Below are 22422 nucleotides of genomic sequence, written 5' to 3' on the forward strand. Positions count from 1 at the left end.
AGTCAATATACACTATATATACAATAGTATGTGGACACCCCTTCAAATGAGTGGATTCTGCTATTTCAGCCATACCCATTGCTGACAGGTGTATAAAATCGAGGACACTGCCATGCAATCTCCATAGACAAACATTGGCAGTAGAATGCCCTTACTAAAGAGCTCAGTAACTTTCAACGTGGCACCGTCCTGGGATTCCACCTTTCCAACAAGTCAGTTTGTCAAATTTCTGCCCTACTAGAGCTGCCCAAGTCAACTGTAAGTGCTTTTATTGTGAAGTGGAAACATCTAGGAGCGTCAGCCGCGAAGTGGTAGAACACACAAGCTCAAAGAACGGGACCGCCAAGTGCTGAAGCGCTTAGCTGGAGAGTGATGTATCACGCTTCACCATCTTGCAGTCTGACGTACAAATATGGGTTTGGTGGATGCCAGGAGAACTCTACCTGCCCCAATGTGTAGTGCCAACTGTAAAGTTTGCTGGAAGAGGAATAATCGTCTGGGGCTGTTTTTCATTGTTCAGGCTAGGTCCCTTAGTTCCGGTGAAGGGAAATCTTAACGCTACAGCATAGAATGACATTCTAGACGGTTCAGAGCTTCCAACTTTGCTGCAACAGTTTCAGCATGACAATGCCCCCTGTGCATAAAGCGAGGTCCATACAGAAACGGTTTGTCGAGATCGGTGTGTAATAACTTGACTGGCTTGCACTTAGCCCTGACCTCAACCTCACATTTGGGGTGAATTGGAACGCTGACTTGCAAGCCAGGCCTAATCCAACATCAGTTCCCAACCTGACTAATGCTCTTGTGGCTGAATGGAAGCAAGTCCCCGCAACAATGTTCCAACATCTAGTGGAAAGTCTCCCCAGAAGAGAGGAGGCTGTTATGGGGGGACCAAAACTATATTATGCCCATGATTTTGGAGTCAGATGGTCGACGAGCAGGTGTCCACATACTTTTAGTCATATAGTGTAGTTACAAGCGAAAATGTGGTTACACCCAACTCAGCCAGCTCACAGAAAAATATCCTGCTACCCTCAACATACCTCTTGCAATATAACAGGACATGCTTCATACTTCCCATCTGGGTGTTTCCCCACTAAGACTTTCCTCCTTGGTCCAACCCTCTGCTATGATGCTCCTACATTCCATCCCCCCTAACGGGACCACCACACCTTCTCCCTCTTCAGAGCTACCTTATCCGCTGCCTCATTTCTCCCTACCCCAACATGAGCTGAGACCCACAGAAAACCTACCTTAGTTAGAATATATATATTTTTGCCATCGCTGGCCAGAATCATATTACAGGATTATACATGTGTATGACTGTGTTGACTGATATAGCTACTGTCAATCATGTTGAGATATGCTACATATTTTACTTTTTTAACATGCACAAAAATCAACCACATCCATGTTCTCCTTTTGGTAGGTATTTTCATTATTAAGCATGGAATGAACTACACAGAGGGAAAAGTACACTGTGCATTCAGCACCATGGACAGAACTCTTGTTAACGGGTATGCACAAAACACAAAAAAGAGAGAGAGCTCAACATTACATTTAAACTACCCATCAGAGTGAAGTCTTTGATGGGCATTGACTAGAGCAGTGAAGGCAGGTATAGTTTCTGACGTCGCTATGTGCAGGATTGCTGAGAAATTAGTCAGTAAGAGATTATCTGTGCCTTGACTTGTTATATTTCATCACTGAAAATGTCTGTTCACATACATAGGTTGACCCAAACAGTACAAACATCTTCTGAGCAAGACTCCCAATCTTTGGAAAGTTTTGTTCATCGAGAGATGCAGAGAACCTCGTCAGTAACATTGTTTTGAATAGTTCTCCAATCACTGCATCAGACTGATGATCGATAAGCTTAAGTGGCAGGTCAGTGGGAGCGTTATTCACATTGAAGGTGAAAAGAGAGGAAACCAACAACATGTCATTTTCCAACACATTGAAATCCTCAAACAACAAGAAAACTCACCATTCAAAGGACGCAGTAGCGATGTATACTTCCCCCACTGGTCATCTGATAGGGAACAGACTATTAGTGTCGGAAGGTGGGTGAGATTGTTGGCTTCTGTTCGTTGGGTCAGGAGGAGTCATTTTCCCATAAAGGCTTTGACAAGGCTGTACATCAGATGTGCAAAAAGGCCCATCCCTTGTAGTTTGGAATTCAGTTAATTCATGAGGGCCATGATGCCCACGGTGAAGGCAAAATCAGCCAACCATTCTTTATCTTGCAGTTGAGGGAAATCCACATATTTTCCTTTCATTTGCAACAACTCAGCAATCTCCTAATTCAGGCCCCAACACCCCAACATCCATTTGGCACATTTTTTAAGCACCTTCCCCAAACTCGGCCATCTCAGGTTTGTGTGGTACGGGAGATCTACATGGCCCAACTCTGTCTCTTCAAACAATGAGACAATACATTAGATGATGATGGTATATTTAAAAACAAAATACATTTTTTGTATTTTTGTTGTATTATCTTTTACCAGATCTAATGTGTTATATTCTCCCACATTCCTTTCACATTTCCAAAAACTTCAAAGTGTTTCCTTTCAAATGGTACCAAGAATATGCATATCCTTGCTTCAGGGCCTGAGCTACAGGCAGTTAGATTTGGGTATGTCATTTTAGGTGAAAATTGAAGAAAGATTTTGCTGTTATGAAGTTTAGCACTTTAGTGACTGTATTCTCAACATGGCTCATTTTCAGAACACATTTACAGAGCACCTCCTGATGAATAATGCAATGCAGGAAAATCATTTTCTGATCTGGGTTCAGCTCAGCTACCTGATCTTGTATCCTTTTCAAAAGGCCAACATTTTTTCCTGTCAAGTTTGGGCACCCATCAGTGGTCACATTGGATAACTTTTCAAAACTCCACACACTTATTAACCTCCTCCAATAAATATTTCCCTGTGGTTGTGCTCTTCATTGACTGCACTAAAGCAAGCTCCTCTGTAATTTCAAAGTCTGGGGTTATGCCTCATAAGAATATTAACAACTGCGCCATGTCACGTGCATCACTGCAAGGCTCAAGATTTTACTCTACCTCAGGCGAGCAAAACCATCTCGTGATAAGCTGTAGGCCACACTATCTACCTAGAGAGTTTCCATCTGTATTTTTCGTAGCTCTCTACATACCACCATAGACTGATGCTGGCACTAAGACCGCACTGAATGAGCTGTATTCCGCCATAAGCAAACAGGAAAACGCTCACCCAGAGGCGGCACTCTTACTAGCCGGGGACTTTAATGCAGGGTAACTTAAATCCGTCTTACCAAATTTCTATCAGCATGTTAAATGTTCAACCAGAGGGAAAAAAAACTCTGGACCACCTTTACTCCACACACAGAGATGCAAACAAAGCTCTCCCTCGCCCTCCATTTGGCAAATCTGACCATAATTCTATCCTCCTGATTCCTGCTTACAAGCAAAAATTAAAACGGGAAGCACCAGTGACTCGATCAATAAAAAAGTGGTCAGATGAAGCAGATGCTAAGCTACAGGACTCTTTTGCTAGCAGACCGGAATATGTTCCGGGATTCCTCTGATGGCATTGAGGAGTACACCACATCAGTCACTGGCTTCATCAATAAGTGCATTGACGATGTCGTCCCCACAGTGACCGTACGTATATACCCCAACCAGAAACCATGGATTACAGGCAAAATCCGCACTGAGCTAAAGGCTAGAGCTGCCGCTTTCAAGGAGCAGGACTCTAACCTGGAAGCTTATAAGAAATCCTGCTATGCCCTCCGACGAACCATCAAACAGGCAAAGCGTCAATACAGGACTAAGATCGAATCTTACTACACTGGCTCTGACACTCGTCGGATATGTTAGGGCTTGCAAACCATTACAGACTACAAAGGGAAGCACAGCCGAGAGCTGCCCAGTGACACAAGCTTACCAGACGAGCTAAACTACTTCTATGCTCCCTTCGAGGCAAATAACACTGAAACATGCATGAGAGCACCAACTGTTCCGGAAGACTGTGTGATCACGCTCTCCGCAGCCGACGTGAGTAAGACCTTTAAACAGGTCAACATTCACAAACAGCTCTTTCTTGTCGGGGCAAAGTATTGCTGCAGAGTCAATTAAACATTCTTTAAGGATTTCACCCTCAAAATTGTTTTGCAATTTTGTGGGACAGTACATAGCTAGCTCTCGCAATTCCGTCATTTTCTGAATGCAGTTTTGCGAAAAGTCCCTGCTGCTTTTGCAACTGAGAAAGCAACTCTTTCGATGCATTTTTGCGCAACTTCGAGCTTGCTACTATTTGTAACTGTGACGTGTGTGTTAGCCTGTCAGTCACTGTCGGTCCTCGTGCAAGTTGTTATTCATACGTGCTTTCAAAATATATGTCCCACAAGCGGTGGGAGTTAAATCATTACACAAACGCGAGTATTCATTGGGCTCTTAATTTGAATAACAATATGTTTTTCAAAACTTTACTATTGCAAATTCTTTATGTAATCTGAGCATGATTCCGCGGGCCGTATTGAATCAAGTCGCCGGCCGTATACGGCCCCCGGGACGGCCCAGGCCATCCCATACACACAAACTATCTAGGTCAAATAGGGAGAGGTGTTGTGATGAAAGGTGTTGCTTTATCTGTTTATTGAAACCAGGTTTTCTGTTCAATTGAGCATAATGAGATGGAACGGAGTTCCATGCGATAATGGCTCTATATAATACTGTCTGCTTTCTTGATTTTTTTTCTGGATTTGGGGACTGTGGAATGACCCCTGGTGGCATGTCTAGTGGGGTAAGTGTGTGTGTCAGAGCTGTGTGTAAGCTGACAATGCTAACAATTTGACATTTTCAACACAATGTTTTTTCTAAAAAGAAGTGATGCAATCAGTCTCTCCTCAACTCTTAGCCAAGAGAGACTGGCATGCATGGTATTTATATTAACGCTCTGATTACAATGAAGAGCAAGACGTGCCACTCTGTTCTGGGCCAGCTGCAGCTTAACTAGGTCTTTCCTTGTCGCACTCGACCACACGACTGGACAATAATCAAGATAAGATAAAACTAGAGCTTGCAGGACTTGCTTTTTGGAGTGTGGTGTCAAAAAAGCAGAGCATCTCTTTATTATGGACAGAACTCTCTCTGTCTTTACAACTATTGAATCTATATATTTTGACCATGACAGTTTACAATCTAAGGTAACACCAAGTAATTTAGTCTCCTCAACTTGTTCAACAGCCACACCATTCATTACCAGATTCAGCTGAGGTCTATTTTATACAATGCTCTTAATTTTAGAGATGTTCCGGACCAGTTTATTATTAGCCACCCATTCCAAAACAGACTGCAACTCTTTAAGGGTTTCAGTGACTTCAGTAGAGGGCCTAGAGAGCTGCCCTGCGGTACACCACACTTTACATGTTTGTCATTAGAGAACCTTCCATTAAGGAAAACGTTTTGAGTTCTATTAGATAGATAGCACTGAATCCATGATATGGCAGAGGTTGAACGCCATAACAGATAAATTTTTTCAACAACAGGTTACGGTCAATAATATTCAATAATATCTCAAATCTAACAGTACAGCTCCCACAATCATCTTATTATCAATTTCTTTCAACCAATCATCAGTCATTTGTGTCAGTGCAGTACCTGAGTGTCCTTCTCTATAAGCATGCTGAAAGTCTGTTGTTAATTTGTTTACAGAGAAATAGCATTGTATTTGGTCAAACACATTTTTCCCAACAGTTTGCTAAGAGCTGGCAGCAAGCTAATAGGTCTGCTGTTAGAACCAGTAAAGGCCGCTTTACCACTCTTGGGTAGCAGAATGACTTTGGCTTCCCTCCAGGCCTGCAGACAAAGACTTTCCTCCAGGCCAGTGGTTTCCAAAATTTTTATAGTCCCGTACCTCTTCAAACATTCAACCTCCAGCTGTGTAGGTACGTGTAGGTATGTACGGCAGGACCAAATCAGAGAGATGTAATGCTTTGTAGGTTAGCAGTAAAACCTTGAAATCAGCCCTTGCCTTGACAGGAAGCCAGTGTAGGGAGGCTAGCACTGGAGTAATATGATCAACTTGTTTGGTTCTAGTCAGGATTCTAACAGCCGTATTTAGCACTAACTGAAGTTTATTTAGTTCTTTATCCGGTTAGCTGGAAAGTACAGCATTGCAGTAGTCTAACCTAGAAGTGACAAAAGCATGGATTAATTTTTCTGCATCATTTTTGGACAGAAAGTTTCTGATTTTTGCAATGTTACGTAGATGGAAAAAAGCTGTCCTTGAAATGGTCTTGATATGTTCTTCAAAAGAGAGATCAGGGTCCAGAGTAACGCCGAGGTTCTTCACAGTTTTATTTGAGACGACTTTACAACCATTAAGATTAATTGTCAGATTCAACAGAAGATCTCTTTGTTTCTTGGGACCTAGAACAAGCATCTCTGTTTTGTCTGAGTTTAAAAGTAGAAAGTTTGCAGCCATCCACTTCCTTATGTCTGAAACACATGCTTCTAGCAAGGGCAATTTTGGGGCTTCACCATGTTTCATTGAAATGTACAGCTGTGTGTCATCCGCATAGCAGTGAAACTTAACATTATGTTTTCGAATGACATCCCCAAGAGGTAAAATATATAGTGAAAACAATAGTGGTCCTAAAACGGAACCTTGAGGAACACCGAAATTTACAGTTGATTTGTCAGAGGACAAACCATTCACAGAGACAAACTGATATCTTTCCGACAGATAAGATCTAAACCAGGCCAGAACTTGTCCGTGTAGACCAATTTGGGCTTCCAATCTCTCCAAAAGAACGTGGTGATCGATGGTATCAAAAGCAGCACTAAGGTCTAGGAGCACGAGGACAGATGCAGAGCCTCGGTCTGATGCCATTAAAAGGTAATTCACCACCTTCACAAGTGCAGTCTCAGTGCTATGATGGGGTCTAAAACCAGACTGAAGCATTTCGTATACATTGTTTGTCTTCAGGAAGGCAGTGAGTTGCTGCGCAACAGCCTTTTACATTTTTTTTGAGAGGAATGGAAGATTCAATATAGGCCGATAGTTTTTTATATTTTCTGGGTCAAGGTTTGGCTTTTTCAAGAGAGGCTTTATTACTGCCACTTTTAGTGAGTTTGGTACACATCCGGTGGACAGAGAGCCGTTTATTATGTTCAATATAGGAGGGCCAAGCACAGGAAGCAGCTCTTTCAGTAGTTTAGTTGGAATAGGGTCCAGTATGCAGCTTGAAGGTTTAGAGGCCATGATTATTTCCATCATTGTGTCAATAGATATAGTACTAAAACACTTGAGCGTCTCTCTTGATCCTAGGTCCTGGCAGAGTTGTGCAGACTCAGGACAACTGAGCTTTAAAGGAATACGCAGATTTAAAGAGGAGTCCGTAATTTGCTTTCTAATAATCATGATCTTTTCCTCAAAGAAGTTCATGAATTTATCACTGCTGAAGTGAAAGCCATCCTCTCTTGGGGAATGCTGCTTTTTAGTTAGCTTTGCGACAGTATCAAAAAGGAATTTCGGATTGTTGTTATTTTCCTCAATTAAGTTAGAGAAATAGGATGATCGAGCAGCAGTGAGGGCTCTTTGGTACTGCACGGTGCTGTCTTTCCAAGCTAGTCGGAAGACTTCCAGTTTGGTGTGGCGCCATTTCCGTTCCAATTTTCTGGAAGCTTGCTTCAGAGCTCGGGTATTTTCTGTGTACCAGGGAGCTAGTTTCTTATGAGAAATGTTTTTAGTTTTTAGGGGTGCAACTGCATCTAGGGTATTGCGCAAGGTTAAATTGAGTTCCTCAGTTAGGTGGTTAACACATTTTTGTCCTCTGGCGTCCTTGGGTAGACAGAGGGAATCTGGAAGGACATCAAGGAATCTTTGTGTTGTCTGTGAATTTATAGCACAACTTTTGATGTTCCTTGATTGGGGTCTGAGCAGATTATTTGTTGCATTTGCAAACGTAATAAAATGGTGGTCCGATAGTCCAGGATTATGAGGAAAACCATTAAGATCCAGAACATTTATACCATGGGACAAAACTAGGTCCAGAGTATGACTGTGACAGTGAGTGGGTCCAGAGACATGTTGGACAAAACCCACTGAGTCGATGATGGCTCCGAAAGCCTTTTGGAGTGGGTCATGTGAATATTAAAGTCACCAAAGATTAGAATATTATCTGCTATGACTACAAGGTCCGATAGGAATTCCGGGAACTCAATGAGGAACGCTGTATATGGCCCAGGAGGCCTGTAAACAGTAGCTATAAAAAGTGATTGAGTAGGCTGCATAGATTTCATAACTAGAAGCTCAAAAGACAAAAACGTCTTTTTTTTTGTTGTAAATTCAAATTTGCTATCGTAAATGTTAGCAACACCTCCGCCTTTGCGGGATGCACAGGGGATATGGTCACGAGTGTAGCCAGGAGGTGAGGCCTCATTTAACGCAGTAAATTCATCAGGCTTAAGCCATGTTTCAGTCAGGCCAATCACATCAAGATTATGATCAGTGATTAGTTCATTGACTATAATTGACTTTGAAGTAAGTAAAAAAAACAGGACAATACTTTGCCCCTTGATAACCAGCTCACTTCTGCATGTTGTAAAAGTGTTACATGGCCGCTGCCCATATCATTGCATAATGCAGAAAATACACAAGAGTTCTGGAGCCTTGCTTTAACAAAGTTATCAAGTGGCGTTGGAAGCAACTGCTTGCACGCGCGTTACCACTCCACTATGTCTCCCTGTACAGATACCAACACATCTTGACCACCAAAGTCCATTTGATGTCACAAAGCTGTCTAGTACTTTAAAAATATCATCTCCTGTTGTCCTGGTTTCCAGTTCTTTACAGAAGAGGATGTCTGCCTTAATTGACCCCCCATAAACGTAACGGACATATACCAGGAGCTGTGCCAGGCCTGCCACGTCTGTTGACTCATCCATCTGTAACGAATAGAATTTACTGGCTTGTATGCGAAGCAGTAATTGTTTCAAAACATCTCCTGCCATGTCACTGATGCGTCGTGAAACAGTGTTGTTTGATGAAGGCATTGTCTGTATAGTATTTTGGCCTTTTCACCCAGCATTGTCCCAGCCATATCCGCGTTACCAGGAAGAATTAAGTCCTCCACAATCGTATGGGGTTTGCCTGTCCTAGCCACTCGGTAGCTTACCATATAATATGCTTCTAGCCCGTTCTTATTAATGATATCTGTTGCTTTTATTCATGTCTTATTATTCGAAAGTCGTTTTAATTCTCAAAAAACTTGTGGCTTATTTGTCAAATTGTCATGTTTCATTTCTAAATGTCTGCGTGAAGGTTTCATCAAGTTGTGAGATAGTACTTTTGCACATATAATACACTGTGGCTAAGGAAAATATATGTGAACCCCAAATCAATGTAGTTCTCATCCTATTTGCGCCTCTTCGATAGTCCAACGTCCCTGTCTTTTGTTCGGTGCTTTCCCGGGTAAGGGGGCAGTAGCTCTTCGGCTGCATCAGATTCACAACTGTCAGTGTCCATTATGAGGATTCTGTGTTATGCATTATAGCCCGTTACCATATATGTGATTGAATATTATCTGCTGTTGGCTTGTGTGGATGTATGTGTTATGCAACATAGCTGACTTGAGACATTGTTAACAGTTTCAGGGCCATGGGCCTTTCTCATGATGGAAAAATACAGAATAACATGAAGACAGGAACTGTGCAATGAGTTGGGGGGGGCACATTCAGAACGTAGTGTTGCGAGAACAAACGGTCTTTTGTTAGATAACAGGAGCCAGGTGCGAGATAACGGTATTGAGCATGAGCGCATAGATATTCTTCACAGCAACAGTTACATCTATCAACTGAAGCGCTTAGGGGGCTGGGACCAGCCTCTGTGCCAACAATCAACGATAGGCTGGGTGAGTCTAAACCACGCCCAGTCTCTACTCTGACATGCCGGCTCGGAAGCAGGAACTACTTCTGTCATCAGAGTATATTATAATACCTTTGTCAGGAACAAGTCAGTTCTCTGTTTGCCCTGCGAGGTGGGACAGAGAACCGGATATACGGATATAAGAAAATTGCATTTACCACTTATTGCTTAGCTAATAAAAAATACATAGTATACAATCGGTGACTCATTTTCATATTTATCCTGATACCAGATTCGAATTGACGCAACTCTAACACCATGCTAGCTGGTCTAGCAACAAATGTAGAATTACAAAACAAGTTGTGTCATAGGTGCAGGTGTAGTACTGCTGGTAGTAGCAGTACTACCAGTAGAGCTGGTATGTGTCTCTATGGACGCGTCTTACTTTTTTTTAACCATTTATCCATTTTCGAGCAAAACAGGATGACCAGCAGCTACTTTTGGCTAAACATGGACAGTGTTGCCAACTCCTCAGTAAGGAAAGTAGCTATTGGCTGTCCTAAAAGTCACTAAATGGCACCTTCACCTAATTTGCCATGCGTATGTAATTCTGATGGACGCTGTAGGAGAGAAGAATAATGTACTACAAATGAACTTTCTTCTGTTGATTCTTTTTTATTTTTTTTAACCTTTATTTAACCAGGCAAGTCAGTTAAGAACAAATTCATATTTACAATGACAGCCTGGGAACAGTGGGTCAACTGCCTGTTCAGGGGCCGAACAGGCAGCTCGGGGGTTTGAACTTGCAACCTTCCGGTTACTAGTCCAACGCTGTATCCACTAGGCTACTCTGCCGCCCCATTCTAGTTTTTTTTAATGTCACAATTCCAACACTCCGGGCTTGGGACCGGCAAAAGTGACCCAAAAGAGAAACTCTGGCGGAGTTACTTAGTTTTAAATGTATTTTATTAAATGTTTTTTAGTTTCGTTTTCTTAATTTGGTTTGGTTTTTAACCTTATGGTCCACTTAGGAGCCTACAACAAGTCACAGTAAAACATAACATTTAAAAAAATGTTTTTGTATACAATCTACATTAACAATCTAAATGGACCAAAAAGAGACAATAGAAAAAACTGTCAATGGCAATGTGAGAAAATTATGGTAACTAGCCTGGCCCTAATTCAGGTTAAAAAAAAAATATATATATATATATATATGTAAACCAGGGCGGGATCAGCCTGCGGCGGCTTCCCGCATGCGCGTTTCATTTGGAGTCTGGACGCGGAGGGGTGAACATCTCCTGCTCTGACTGCAGCGCGAGGACTGGGCCACAAGTGAGTGCTTTGGGACAAGGTGGGGCACACCGCAGAACCCGCTGCTCGTTGAGAAGTGTAAGAACGATACGTGCTTCACGTCATAGTCTCCAAAAGTCTCAAATAACACCAGAAAAAGCCGCTATATTTGTCGCTAGTCGCTCTTTTGAAAATGTGTCGCTAGAGGGGGCTGAATACTCACTAAATATAGCGACGAAGTCGCTAAATTGGCAACACTACATACGGACTGTTAGTGGAATTCCCGCAAGAGAGTAAGGGCTAATGTGATTTGACATTGTGTTGCTATTTCGCTGAACACGTGATGGTTTAATTTTATTTTGGGCAATGAAACGACGCTACTCAGACGATAAAAAAAACATCACCCAAATGTATAGCCCCGTTGCAAAATTTAAATTGGGCTGTTTGAAAAAGTGAAACACATTTTTATGTGGCATACCCCCGACGGCATTGCGCTGCTCTGTTAACAATATTTTTTCAATTTCTCCCACAATAACTTTACAAAGCTTCTTTCATTATTTTATTTTTTTATGTATGAATATGATGGCTCACTTTTCGTTGTTGCCATTTCCTGCCTAGGTTTGCCCACTTTGCTAATGAAGTAATCATTCAAATAGTTTTGTGATGAATAAACCATCTGATTCTATGTCTTTCTGCCCATAATTTCATTTAATTAAAGTACTCCAGTTTTTATCCATCATTCTTTATATCATTGATCTTGGCTTCAGAATACAGTTTCTTCTTTTTGTTGAGTATAAGCTTCTATCCTAAATAATGCTATAGATTCACATTTTTTTTCTTCATAAAAAAGGACTTCACAGCAAATAAGAAAAGTATGATGGAACCTTGTAATGGTAATACTGGGCATACTCTACACAACTTCTAAAAAACAAAAATAACCGGGTCAGTCAGCACAGAGTCAATTTTGTATTTAATTTCAACAAAATGGTAATGTACTCATAACTTAAGTACAGTACTTTTATTGCACAAAAAGATACGTGACATGTATAACAATTTTTCTCACTATGGTAACACTTTACATTTTCTGTAAATCTTGTACCCTTGCTTTGATTAAAATTTATTTTAAAATACTTTGGAAAAGGTTCAACATTACATTACACACATCTTCACCACTTCATGTCAAGTAAACATGAATTAAGGCACCATCCGTATCCCACTATAAAACACCCGTATCAACCTAAAGGTTGTCACTCTTCATCAGTGAAGCATTTTTACAGACACCATCACACCAACCATCACCATATCGTGAGGACAGACGCTGAAGATGAGAAGCAAGTACAAGGAGTGAACATTTAATGAAATACGGACAGGAACAGAATACAGACAGCGTCTGGACAGGGGAAAACAAAAACAACAATTATGCTGACACAGGGATCTAACAGAGGAACAGACAGATTTAGGAGGGGCAATCAACAAAGTAATGGAGTCCAGATGAGTCCTGACGGGCCGGCCGAGAAATGGGCGCCGGGCGACCCGGCTGAGGCGAGGGAGCCCGACGAGCCGGCTGAGGCATGAAGGGGGATGTGAGCCTGATGAGCCGACTGAGGCATGAAGGGGGATGTGAGCCTGATGAGCCGACTGAGGCATGAAGGGGGATGTGAGCCTGATGAGCCGACTGAGGCATGAAGGGGGATGTGAGCCTGATGAGCCGACTGAGGCGTGGGAGCCCAACGAGCTGACTGAGGCATGATGTGGGATGGGCGCCTGCCGAACCAACCGAGGCAAGGAAACCTCTCGAGCCAGCTAAGGCGTGGAAGCCCAACGAGCCAGCTGAGGTACACCTGGTTCCTACAGCAGCGTCACCCGGACCCGATGTTATCAGTGCCCTCAAACGCCAGAGAGGAGAAGCGGGAGCAGGTGTAACATATCATCTATTTAATCATACTCATATTTAATCATACTCTTTCCTCAGTTCACCACTACATCCAAAACCAACAGAATTGACTACAAACAAACTAACTACATGTCACAATACTCTATACATGGGCCCTGTGCATTTTCTGCTGGTGTATCCTGAGGTAGCTCTTCTCTGAGAACCTCTTCCCGCAGTGCGTACAGGTGAACGGCCTCTCTCCCGTGTGGACCCTCTGGTGCCTCTTCAGATGACCAGCCTGAGCAAAGCGCGTCTGACACTGGGTACAGCTGAAGGGTTTCACCCCTGTGTGGACCCTCTGGTGCCTCTTCAGGCTGGACGAGTGGGAGAATTTGGCCCGGCACAGGTGGCAGCCAAACGGTTTTTCCCCGGTGTGCATCCTCTGGTGGATCTCCACCTGTTTAGGCAAACGGAAGACTTTCCCACAGAATGAACAAGGGAAGCGCTTCTCTTTGCCACCAGATCTGCTGATAGCGTCACTACTACTGTCATTTGTCAATGGGCTTGTGTTGCCATTTAGGGTTGATGCACTGGCATTGTCTGAGGTCTGGTTTAACATTAGGAGAGTGTGAGGAGGATGAAGGCCAGGTAGTGTCTGTGTTATCGCAGGGTCCATGTTCCAGTTGATAGATCCTATAGAAGGCAGGCTAAAGGCAGAATCTGTTAGGGAGTCAACCTGAGGCGCCACCTGCCTCTCTGAATCACAACTATAGGAGCAGGAGGGAGCATTGCTAGCCGAGTATGTGTCTGTTCTCTCCAGCTGCATATGGACACCGCCCTGTCCCTGCAGACCAAATCTACGTCTCGCCCTGGTCTCAGCCAGTCTTTTATGGAGACTAAGTTCGGATGTTATTTTGTGTTCCACTCTCTGTTTCTGGTTAACAGTGTTGTTCCCCAGCCCATAGTTGAGGCCGCTGTCCCATCCATTGACCTTCACTATTTCGCCTCTGGTCCTGGCCTGCTCGGTGAAGTCGTACCCTGGGCCCTTGGTTGCACTCATCTGGGTCTGGGCATCCAAGATGTTCACCCAGTCTCCTCTGTTAGCCTCCAGCCAACCACCTGCAGGAAGAGGTTACAAAATAGATTTTACAAACATGGCAGAGAGAACTTTATTACTTATCATTTTTTTGTCAATTACCTGGTCAAGGTCATACATTATAATGTGTGCTTATTAGGTACACCCCCCCACGAAAATGGTTTGCTCCTACAGAGAGTGATTTACATGGACGTGGCTTGCTATATAAAGCAGGCAAACAGGCATAGATGCATTCAGTTACTGTTTGATTGAACATTAGAATGGGCAAAACAGGGGCCTCCCTAGTGGCGCAGCGGTGTAAGACATTGCATCGCAGTGCTTGAGGCATCACTACAGACCCGGATTCAATCCCGGGTCAGTAGGATGCGCACAAGGCAGCGCACAATTGGCTCAGCGTTGTCCGGGTTAGGGGAGGGTTTGGCCACCCTTGTTCCATCGCGCTCTAGTGACTTTTTAAGGGGTGGATCAGCTTAATATTGCGGAAAGATTGCTGCTTCCATCAATGTAATTGTCTGCATCATTTCTATTCCCCCATATTTTTGGGGTAAATATATATCCATATACATACACGTATGCATACATACAGTGCCTTGCGAAAGTATCCGGCCCCCTTGAACTTTGCGACCTTTTGCCACATTTCAGGCTTCAAACAAAGATATAAAACTGTATTTTTTTGTGAAGAATCAACAACAAGTGGGACACAATCATGAAGTGGAACGACATTTATTGGATATTTCAAACTTTTTTAACAAATCAAAAACGGAAAAATTGGGCGTGCAAAATTATTCAGCCCCTTTACTTTCAGTGCAGCAAACTCTCTCCAGAAGTTCAGTGAGGATCTCTGAATGATCCAATGTTGACCTAAATGACTAATGATGATAAATACAATCCACCTGTGTGTAATCAAGTCTCCGTATAAATGCACCTGCACTGTGATAGTCTCAGAGGTCCATTAAAAGCGCAGAGAGCATCATGAAGAACAAGGAACACACCAGGCAGGTCCGAGATACTGTTGTGAAGAAGTTTAAAGCTGGATTTGGATACAAAAAGATTTCCCAAGCTTTAAACATCCCAAGGAGCACTGTGCAAACGATAATATTGAAATGGAAGGAGTATCAGACCACTGCAAATCTACCAAGACCTGGCCGTCCCTCTAAACTTTCAACTCATACAAGGAGAAGACTGATCAGAGATGCAGCCAAGAGGCCCATGATCACTCTGGATGAACTGCAGTGATCTACAGCTGAGGTGGGAGACTCTGTCCATAGGACAACAATCAGTCGTATATTGCACAAATCTGGCCTTTATGGACGAGTGGCAAGAAGAAAGTCATTTCTTAAAGTTATCCATAAAAAGTGTCGTTTAAAGTTTGCCACAAGCCACCTGGGAGACACACCAAACATGTGGAAGAAGGTGCTCTGGTCAGATGAAACCAAAATTGAACTTTTTGGCAACAATGCAAAACGTTATGTTTGGCGTAAAAGCAACACAGCTCATCACCCTGAACACACCATCCCCACTGTCAAACATGGTGGTGGCAGCATCATGGTTTGGGCCTGCTTTTCTTCAGCAGGGACAGGGAAGATGGTTAAAATTGATGGGAAGATGGATGGAGCCAAATACAGGACCATTCTGGAAGAAAACCTGATGGAGTCTGCAAAAGACCTGAGACTGGGACGGAGATTTGTCTTCCAACAAGACAATGATCCAAAACATAAAGCAAAATCTACAATGGAATGGTTCAAAAATAAACATATCCAGATGTTAGAATGGCCAAGTCAAAGTCCAGACCTGAATCCAATCGAGAATCTGTGGAAAGAACTGAAAACTGCTGTTCACAAATGCTCTCCATCCAACCTCACTGAGCTCGAGCTGTTTTGCAAGGAGGAATGGGAAAAAATGTCAGTCTCTCGATGTGCAAAACTGATAGAGACATACCCGAAGCGACTTACAGCTGTAATCGCAGCAAAAGGTGGCGCTACAAAGTATTAACTTAAGGGGGCTGAATAATTTTGCACGCCCAATTTTTCAGTTTTTGATTTGTTAAAAAAGTTTGAAATATCCAATAAATGTCGTTCCACTTCATGATTGTGTCCCACTTGTTGTTGATTCTTCACAAAAAAATACAGTTTTATATCTTTATGTTTGAAGCCTGAAATGTGGCAAAAGGTCGCAAAGTTCAAGGGGGCCGAATACTTTCGCAAGGCACTGTATACATATAAATACATACACACACATACCTATATAGATATACATACTTTTTGAAAGAAAATACCTTTATTATTCCCCGCAAACCCTACCACCCTTCCCCCAATTGGAGTAAAGTAATAAACACTTACGCTTCTACCTTCAGTTTCTACATCTTATACACATTTTACAGACACAATCTATTTTACAATAGTTATATTTTGTTTGTTTTTAGTCCTTCCTCTATTTCCAGTTTGATTTCTATTTGTAACTGCTTTTTCACAAAATTTCTGAACCTATATACATTTTACAGACCCCTATGTTTTACATTGGTTATCTTGTTATTAGTCCCACCCTTCAGCTTCATTCAACCCCTCCCATCTATCTCTCAATATCATCCATTTTGGATTTCTATTTGCCATACATTTTTCAACTGTGCTGTGATGCTTCACAAAAGTACTGAACCTTTCTATTCTCATAGCTTCTACAGATTGTAAATTAAAAATTTATATTTTTGCTAAAATAATTATATTATTGATTGATTGACTATGGCTTTTCAAATCACCCAGTATTGCTATCTGCAGCATTAGTTCTAGGCAAATGTTGTAGTTCTTCAGCCATTTCTGGACCTGTGACCAAAAATGAGCTACATATGGACAAGACCAAAATAAATCTAATGACTCTGCCTCCTCACAGCAAAATCTGCAGAGTTGGGAAGATTGTATCCCCCATATATATAACATTCTATTGGTTGCAAGAATTTTGTATTGTAATTTAAATTGAAAAAATTGAAGTTTTGAATCCGGCGTTGTTTTGCGTATGAATTCATAAACCATGTGCCATGGAATGGGTACATCGAAAATCTCTTCCCTACTATTTTGCAATTTATATGGCACAGCTGTCAGTAGAGTTGATAAATTCTTATATATATTTTCAAAGACGCTTGGATCATCATTACTTGGACCGTATAGGTTAATAAGCCATATCTGTTTATTGTCCAATAACATATTTAAAATAATCCATCTACATTGATGATCTGTTTGGACAATTTGCACATTTGGATCAAAATTACTGTTAATTAAAACCATCGCCCCTTTTGAATTTCTTTGCCTATGGGAGAAATATCTCACCCCCCCAGTCCTTTTTCCACAAAACGTCATCTAAAATTGTTGAATGAGTTCCCTGTAAACAATAGATATTATATTCCTTCTCTTTTAGACAGGTAAATACTGATAGTCTTTTCTTATTATCTGCTAGGCCATTACAATTGTAACTGGCTATACTTATTTCACCACTTACTATAATGAGACAACTTTCAATTCTATTCATCAAAATATGTTTGTAAACGTACCATTAAAAAGTAACATGATGATTGAGTGTCTTTGTAGCTGTACCATGATATTTGCATTGCTATTAAGTAAACCTCCAATTGGTCCCCACTATTCCACCCGCTATTGCCCTCCTCATACCGAATTGGGTTGTCATCCCAATGCCTGTCATCCCAATGCAAAGAATTTTACCTCTCACCAGTCTCACCATTACTAAAATTACATTATTACAAGAAATTATTATATTAGCAAACAATTATTGTGAATCATCCTATATTGTCCGTAACATCTTTTTCTCATTCACAACAGTTGTGGGATATGCACACACACTCATACACACTCAAACTTTCCCCCCCACACAACCATAGGCTCACATTCTCAACAGTTGCACCATCCCAGAGCCCAACTCAAGGAAGGTCTTGTTTTACGAATGCATATACAGATGCAGCTGTATGAGAAGGCCTGCAAGATTGTGCAAAAAAATGGGCAGAAATGGAGAGAGTTTATTAACTATTGTCACGTCCTAGATGATTGAGGTCAAAATGTACACCTTTTCCCTGAAACACCCACAACACGGTCCCCCGTATTGACCATATTCCCAAACATCTCCATGTAGTCAGACTTTTGATTTTGTGCCACCGGGGCCACAATAATATACCCCCCTCTGAATGTCCGAGTATGACCCCCTCCCCATGGGTGTTGCCATTACTGCAGCTAGTGTTGCCAGCACTGCCACTGCCTGGGTGTCATGTTTGGGTGTAGCTTGTTTTTGTAATATTTGTTGATAAATGTCTCTAGTCTTAAGATTTATTTTGTGTTATTATCCAGATTGAAGGTTATCACCCACCAGATTGTGTAGTGCTAATATTTAGTCTAACTTGCCGATATTGAATATTACATTTTTATCTTGAGGTGCTCTACATAACTACGTTCAGTCCCGCCATTACCTGTCTCAGTCCCGCCCGCTCTAGCGACTCCTTGTGGCGGGCACATGCACGCTGACTTCGGTCGCCAGTTGTACAGTGTTTCCGCCGACGCATTGGTTTGGCTGGCTTCCGGGTTAAGCGGGTCATGTTTCGGAGGATGCATGGCTCTCAACCTTCGCCTCTCCCGAGTCCGTAGGGGAGATGGGACAAGACTGTAACTACCAATTGGACATCACGAAAAGGGGGAGAAAAAAAATGGGCAAAACGAGTGACCTAAGCAACTTTGAGCGTGGTATGAGTGTCGGTGCCAGGTGCGCCTGTTCCAGTATCGCAGAAGTAGCCAGCCTCTTGGGCTTTTCACGCAAGACAGTGTCTAGGGTTTACCAAGAATGGTCCAACAAACAAAAAACATCCAGTCAGTGGAAGTCCTGTGGCCGAAAACAGCACGTTGATAAGAGCGGTCGAAGGAGAATGGCAAGAAACGTGCAACTCACAACTCGTCAGTCCTTGTCACGGATGGGCTATTGCAGCAGCCGACCCCACTTGGTTTCACTCATATCAGCTAAAAACAAGAAGAAGTGGCTCCAGTGGGGCATGCGATTACCAACACTGGACAATTGAGGAGTGGATAAACATTGCCTGGTCCGACAAATCCCGGGTCCTGTTGCGTCATGCTGATGGCAGAGTCAGGATTTGGTGTAAGCAGCATGAGTCCATGTCCCCATCCTGCCTGAATCAACAGTACAGGCTGGTGGCGGTGGTGTAATGGTGTGGGGAATGTTTTCTTGGCACACGTTAGGTCCCTTGATACCAATTGAGCAACGTTTGAATACCACATCTTGTAGAATCCACTCCTCAAAGAATTCCGGCTGTTCTGGAGGCAAAGGGCGGTCCGACCCAGTACTAGATAAACTTGTCACTGAGTGTAAATTGTATTGATTTCATTTTATGAATGAAGAGAAAATAATAGCCAGGTGCATCACTATTCCCATTGAAGTATATATATCAAATAAAATAAAATGTATTGGTCACATACACATGGTTAGCAGATGTTAATACGAGTGTAGTGAAATGCTTGTGCTTCTAGTTCCGACAGTGCAGTAATATCTAATATCTATCTAAGTAATCTAACAATTTCACAACAACTACCTCATACACACAAGTGTAAAGGGATGAATAAGAATATGTACATATAAATATATGGATGAGTGATGGCCGTGTGGCATAGGCAAGATGCAGTAGATGGTATAGAGTACAGTATATACATACAGTGGGGAGAACAAGTATTTGATAACCTGCAAAATCAGCAGGGTTTCCTACTTACAAAGCATGTAGAGGTCTGTAATTTTTAACATAGGTACACTTCAACTGTGAGAGACGGAATCTAAAACAAAAATCCAGAAAATCACATTGTATGATTTTTAAGTAATTCATTTGCATTTTATGCACTTGCTAATAAACTCGCTAACCGAGTCAGCGTATAAATCAATGTTGTTGTCTGTCTGGCTATCCGTAAAATATCCCCGTCCACGTGATCGAAGCAATCTTGAAGCGTGGAATCAGATTGGTCAGACCAGCGTTGAACAGATCTGAGCACGGGTGTTTCCTGTTTTAGTTTCTGTGTTTAGGCAGGGAGCAACAAAATGGAGTTGTGGTCAGATTTGCCGAAAGGAGGGCAGGGGAGGGCTTTGTATGCGTCGCAGAAGTTGGAGTAGCAATGATCCAGTATGTTTCCAGCTCGAGTCGCGCAATCGATATGCTGATAAAATTTAGGGAGCCTTGTTTTCAGATTAGCTTTGTTAAAATCCCCAGCTACAATAAATGCAGCCTCAGGATATATGTTTTCCAGTTTACATAGAGTCCATTGAAGTTCTTTGAGGGCCGTCGAGGTGTCTGCTTGGGGGGGATATACACGGCTGTGATTATAATCGAAGAGAATTCTCTTGGTAGATAATGCGGTCGGCATTGATTGTAAGTAATTCTAGGTCAGGTGAACAAAAGGACTTGAGTTCCTGTATGTTGTTATGATTACACCACAAATCGTTAATCATAAGGCATATACCCCCGCCATTCTTCTTGCCAGAGAGATGTTTGTTTCTGACGGTGCGATGTGTGAAGAAACCGGATGGCTGTACCGACTCTGATAACATATCCTGACTGAGCCAGGTTTCCGTGAAACAGAGAATGTTACAATCTCTAATGTCTCTCTGGAAGGCAACCCTTGCTCGAATTTCGTAAACCTTGTTGTCAAGAGACTGGACATTGGCGAGTAGTATACTCGGGAGCGGTGAGCGATGTACACATCTACGGAGCCTGACCAGGAGGCCGCTCCATCTGCGGCGCCATTGTTTTGGTTCGGCTACTGGGATTAAATCCATTGTCCTGGGTAGTGGTCCAAACAGAGGATCCGGTTCGGGAAAGTCGTATTCCTGGTCGTAATGTTGGTAAGTTGATGTTGCTCTTATATCCAATAGTTCTTCCCGGCTGTACGTAATAAGACTTAAGATTTCCTAGGGTAACAATGTAAGAAATAATACATTAAAAAACGAAATACTGCATAGTTTCCTAAGAACATGAAGCGAGGCGACCATCTCTGTCGGCGCCATCTCTCTAGAATATCTCTCTATATTATATTCTGTATATGTATGTCTCCCTTACCTTGCTCTTCCATCTGTAGTCCACTCAGCAGATCAATGCTCTCTGGTCTGTCTTCTATTGTCTCTTGTTTGACCAGCAGCAGATCAGGCTTCCCATCCTCCATGTCTACTGACTGTGTGAGATGCATAGTGAGATCAAGAAATCTGATATCAGCACCCCGCTATGGAGCATCTTCTAATTGGGCAATGAGGCATTGCTATGAGTACAATGCAAACATGTTGATTTCATACTACACAAAAGTGTTAGTTGATTTGATTACTTGACACTCTTTAAAGGGATAGTTCAGGATTTTGGCAATGCCTTTTATCTACATTTAAATTTTAGTCATCTAGCAGACACTCTTATACTTCCCCAGAGTCCGATGAAATCGTGGATACCATTATTATGTATCTGCATCCAGTAATGCTAACTAGCTTAGCGCAAAGAATGGAAGTGTTCCAGTCTTCATTGCCAAAATCCCCAACTACCCATTTAACGGTTTGATAATTCAAAGGCATGGTCCCACACTTAAGACAAAATTAATCAAGACCTGGGCCCGTATCCACAAAGAGTCTCAGAGAAGGAGTGTTGATCAGTACTCCTACTCTAAGACACTTTGTGGATACAGACAGTAGTTTACAGTGGGCTCACCTCAGTGAGATTGTGTGTGGTCCTGTACTGCTCAGCTGAATCCTCTGTCGGTCCAGGAGTAGGAGTAGTCTGGTTGTCCTCCATGACCATGGTCCCCTTAGGGTTCCCCAGACCCTCCTCACACCCCTCCTCCTTCACCAGCAGCACCTCTGGACCCTCCTCCTCCTGGAAGAGACAGGTGATACAGATTACACAGACATACACTCCCTCAGGTACGTACACACAGATAATAAACAGACTTTCAACATGGAGTGTTGACCCATCCCCACTATGTTTGAGTCCTATACTGTCGTTACAGAATGACTTCATTGTTGTTACAGAATGACTTCATTGTTGTTAAACACATCATGGTGGACATAAATATGTTGTTGTGGGTACAAATAAGTCAGCTATGATAAGTCAAAAGTCATCATCAGACAAACCTGACTAAACTATTTTGACATGTACAGTAGATGTTTATTAGTGTGTAGGTATATTTATTAAGAAAGTGTATATTGGTTATAAAGCACTGTCAGGTGTATTCTTATTCTGTTCCTCAAAAAATGTTGTCGTTTTTCGGTTCTGTTCCCTGAACCAG

The 22422-nt window shown here is 42.3% G+C and overlaps 3 protein-coding genes across 6 annotated transcripts in view; 1 reads left to right on the forward strand and 2 right to left on the reverse strand.

The window, feature by feature from the left end:
- The window catches only part of LOC112231940 (zinc finger protein 583), a 969163-nt gene that overhangs the window by 214574 nt on the left and 732167 nt on the right, over window positions 1-22422 (forward strand). The window lies entirely within an intron of this gene.
- The window catches only part of LOC112231889 (zinc finger protein with KRAB and SCAN domains 8-like), a 359191-nt gene that overhangs the window by 30540 nt on the left and 306229 nt on the right, over window positions 1-22422 (reverse strand). The window lies entirely within an intron of this gene.
- Window positions 12101-22422, reverse strand: part of LOC121841785 (neurotrophin receptor-interacting factor homolog) — a 45482-nt gene continuing 35160 nt past the window's right edge. For both annotated transcript variants that reach the window (XM_042311910.1, XM_042311909.1), the window contains exons 4-6: window positions 21846-22010; window positions 21216-21327; window positions 12101-14139 (exon numbers count right to left, since the gene is read on the reverse strand). In XM_042311910.1, the coding sequence (XP_042167844.1) occupies window positions 13184-14139; window positions 21216-21327; window positions 21846-22010 (1233 nt within the window). In that variant the 3' untranslated portion in view covers window positions 12101-13183. The remainder of the gene's footprint in view (window positions 14140-21215; window positions 21328-21845; window positions 22011-22422) is intronic.

The sequence above is a fragment of the Oncorhynchus tshawytscha genome, linkage group LG34, assembly GCF_018296145.1.
Source record: "Oncorhynchus tshawytscha isolate Ot180627B linkage group LG34, Otsh_v2.0, whole genome shotgun sequence".
Lineage (NCBI taxonomy): Eukaryota > Metazoa > Chordata > Actinopteri > Salmoniformes > Salmonidae > Oncorhynchus > Oncorhynchus tshawytscha.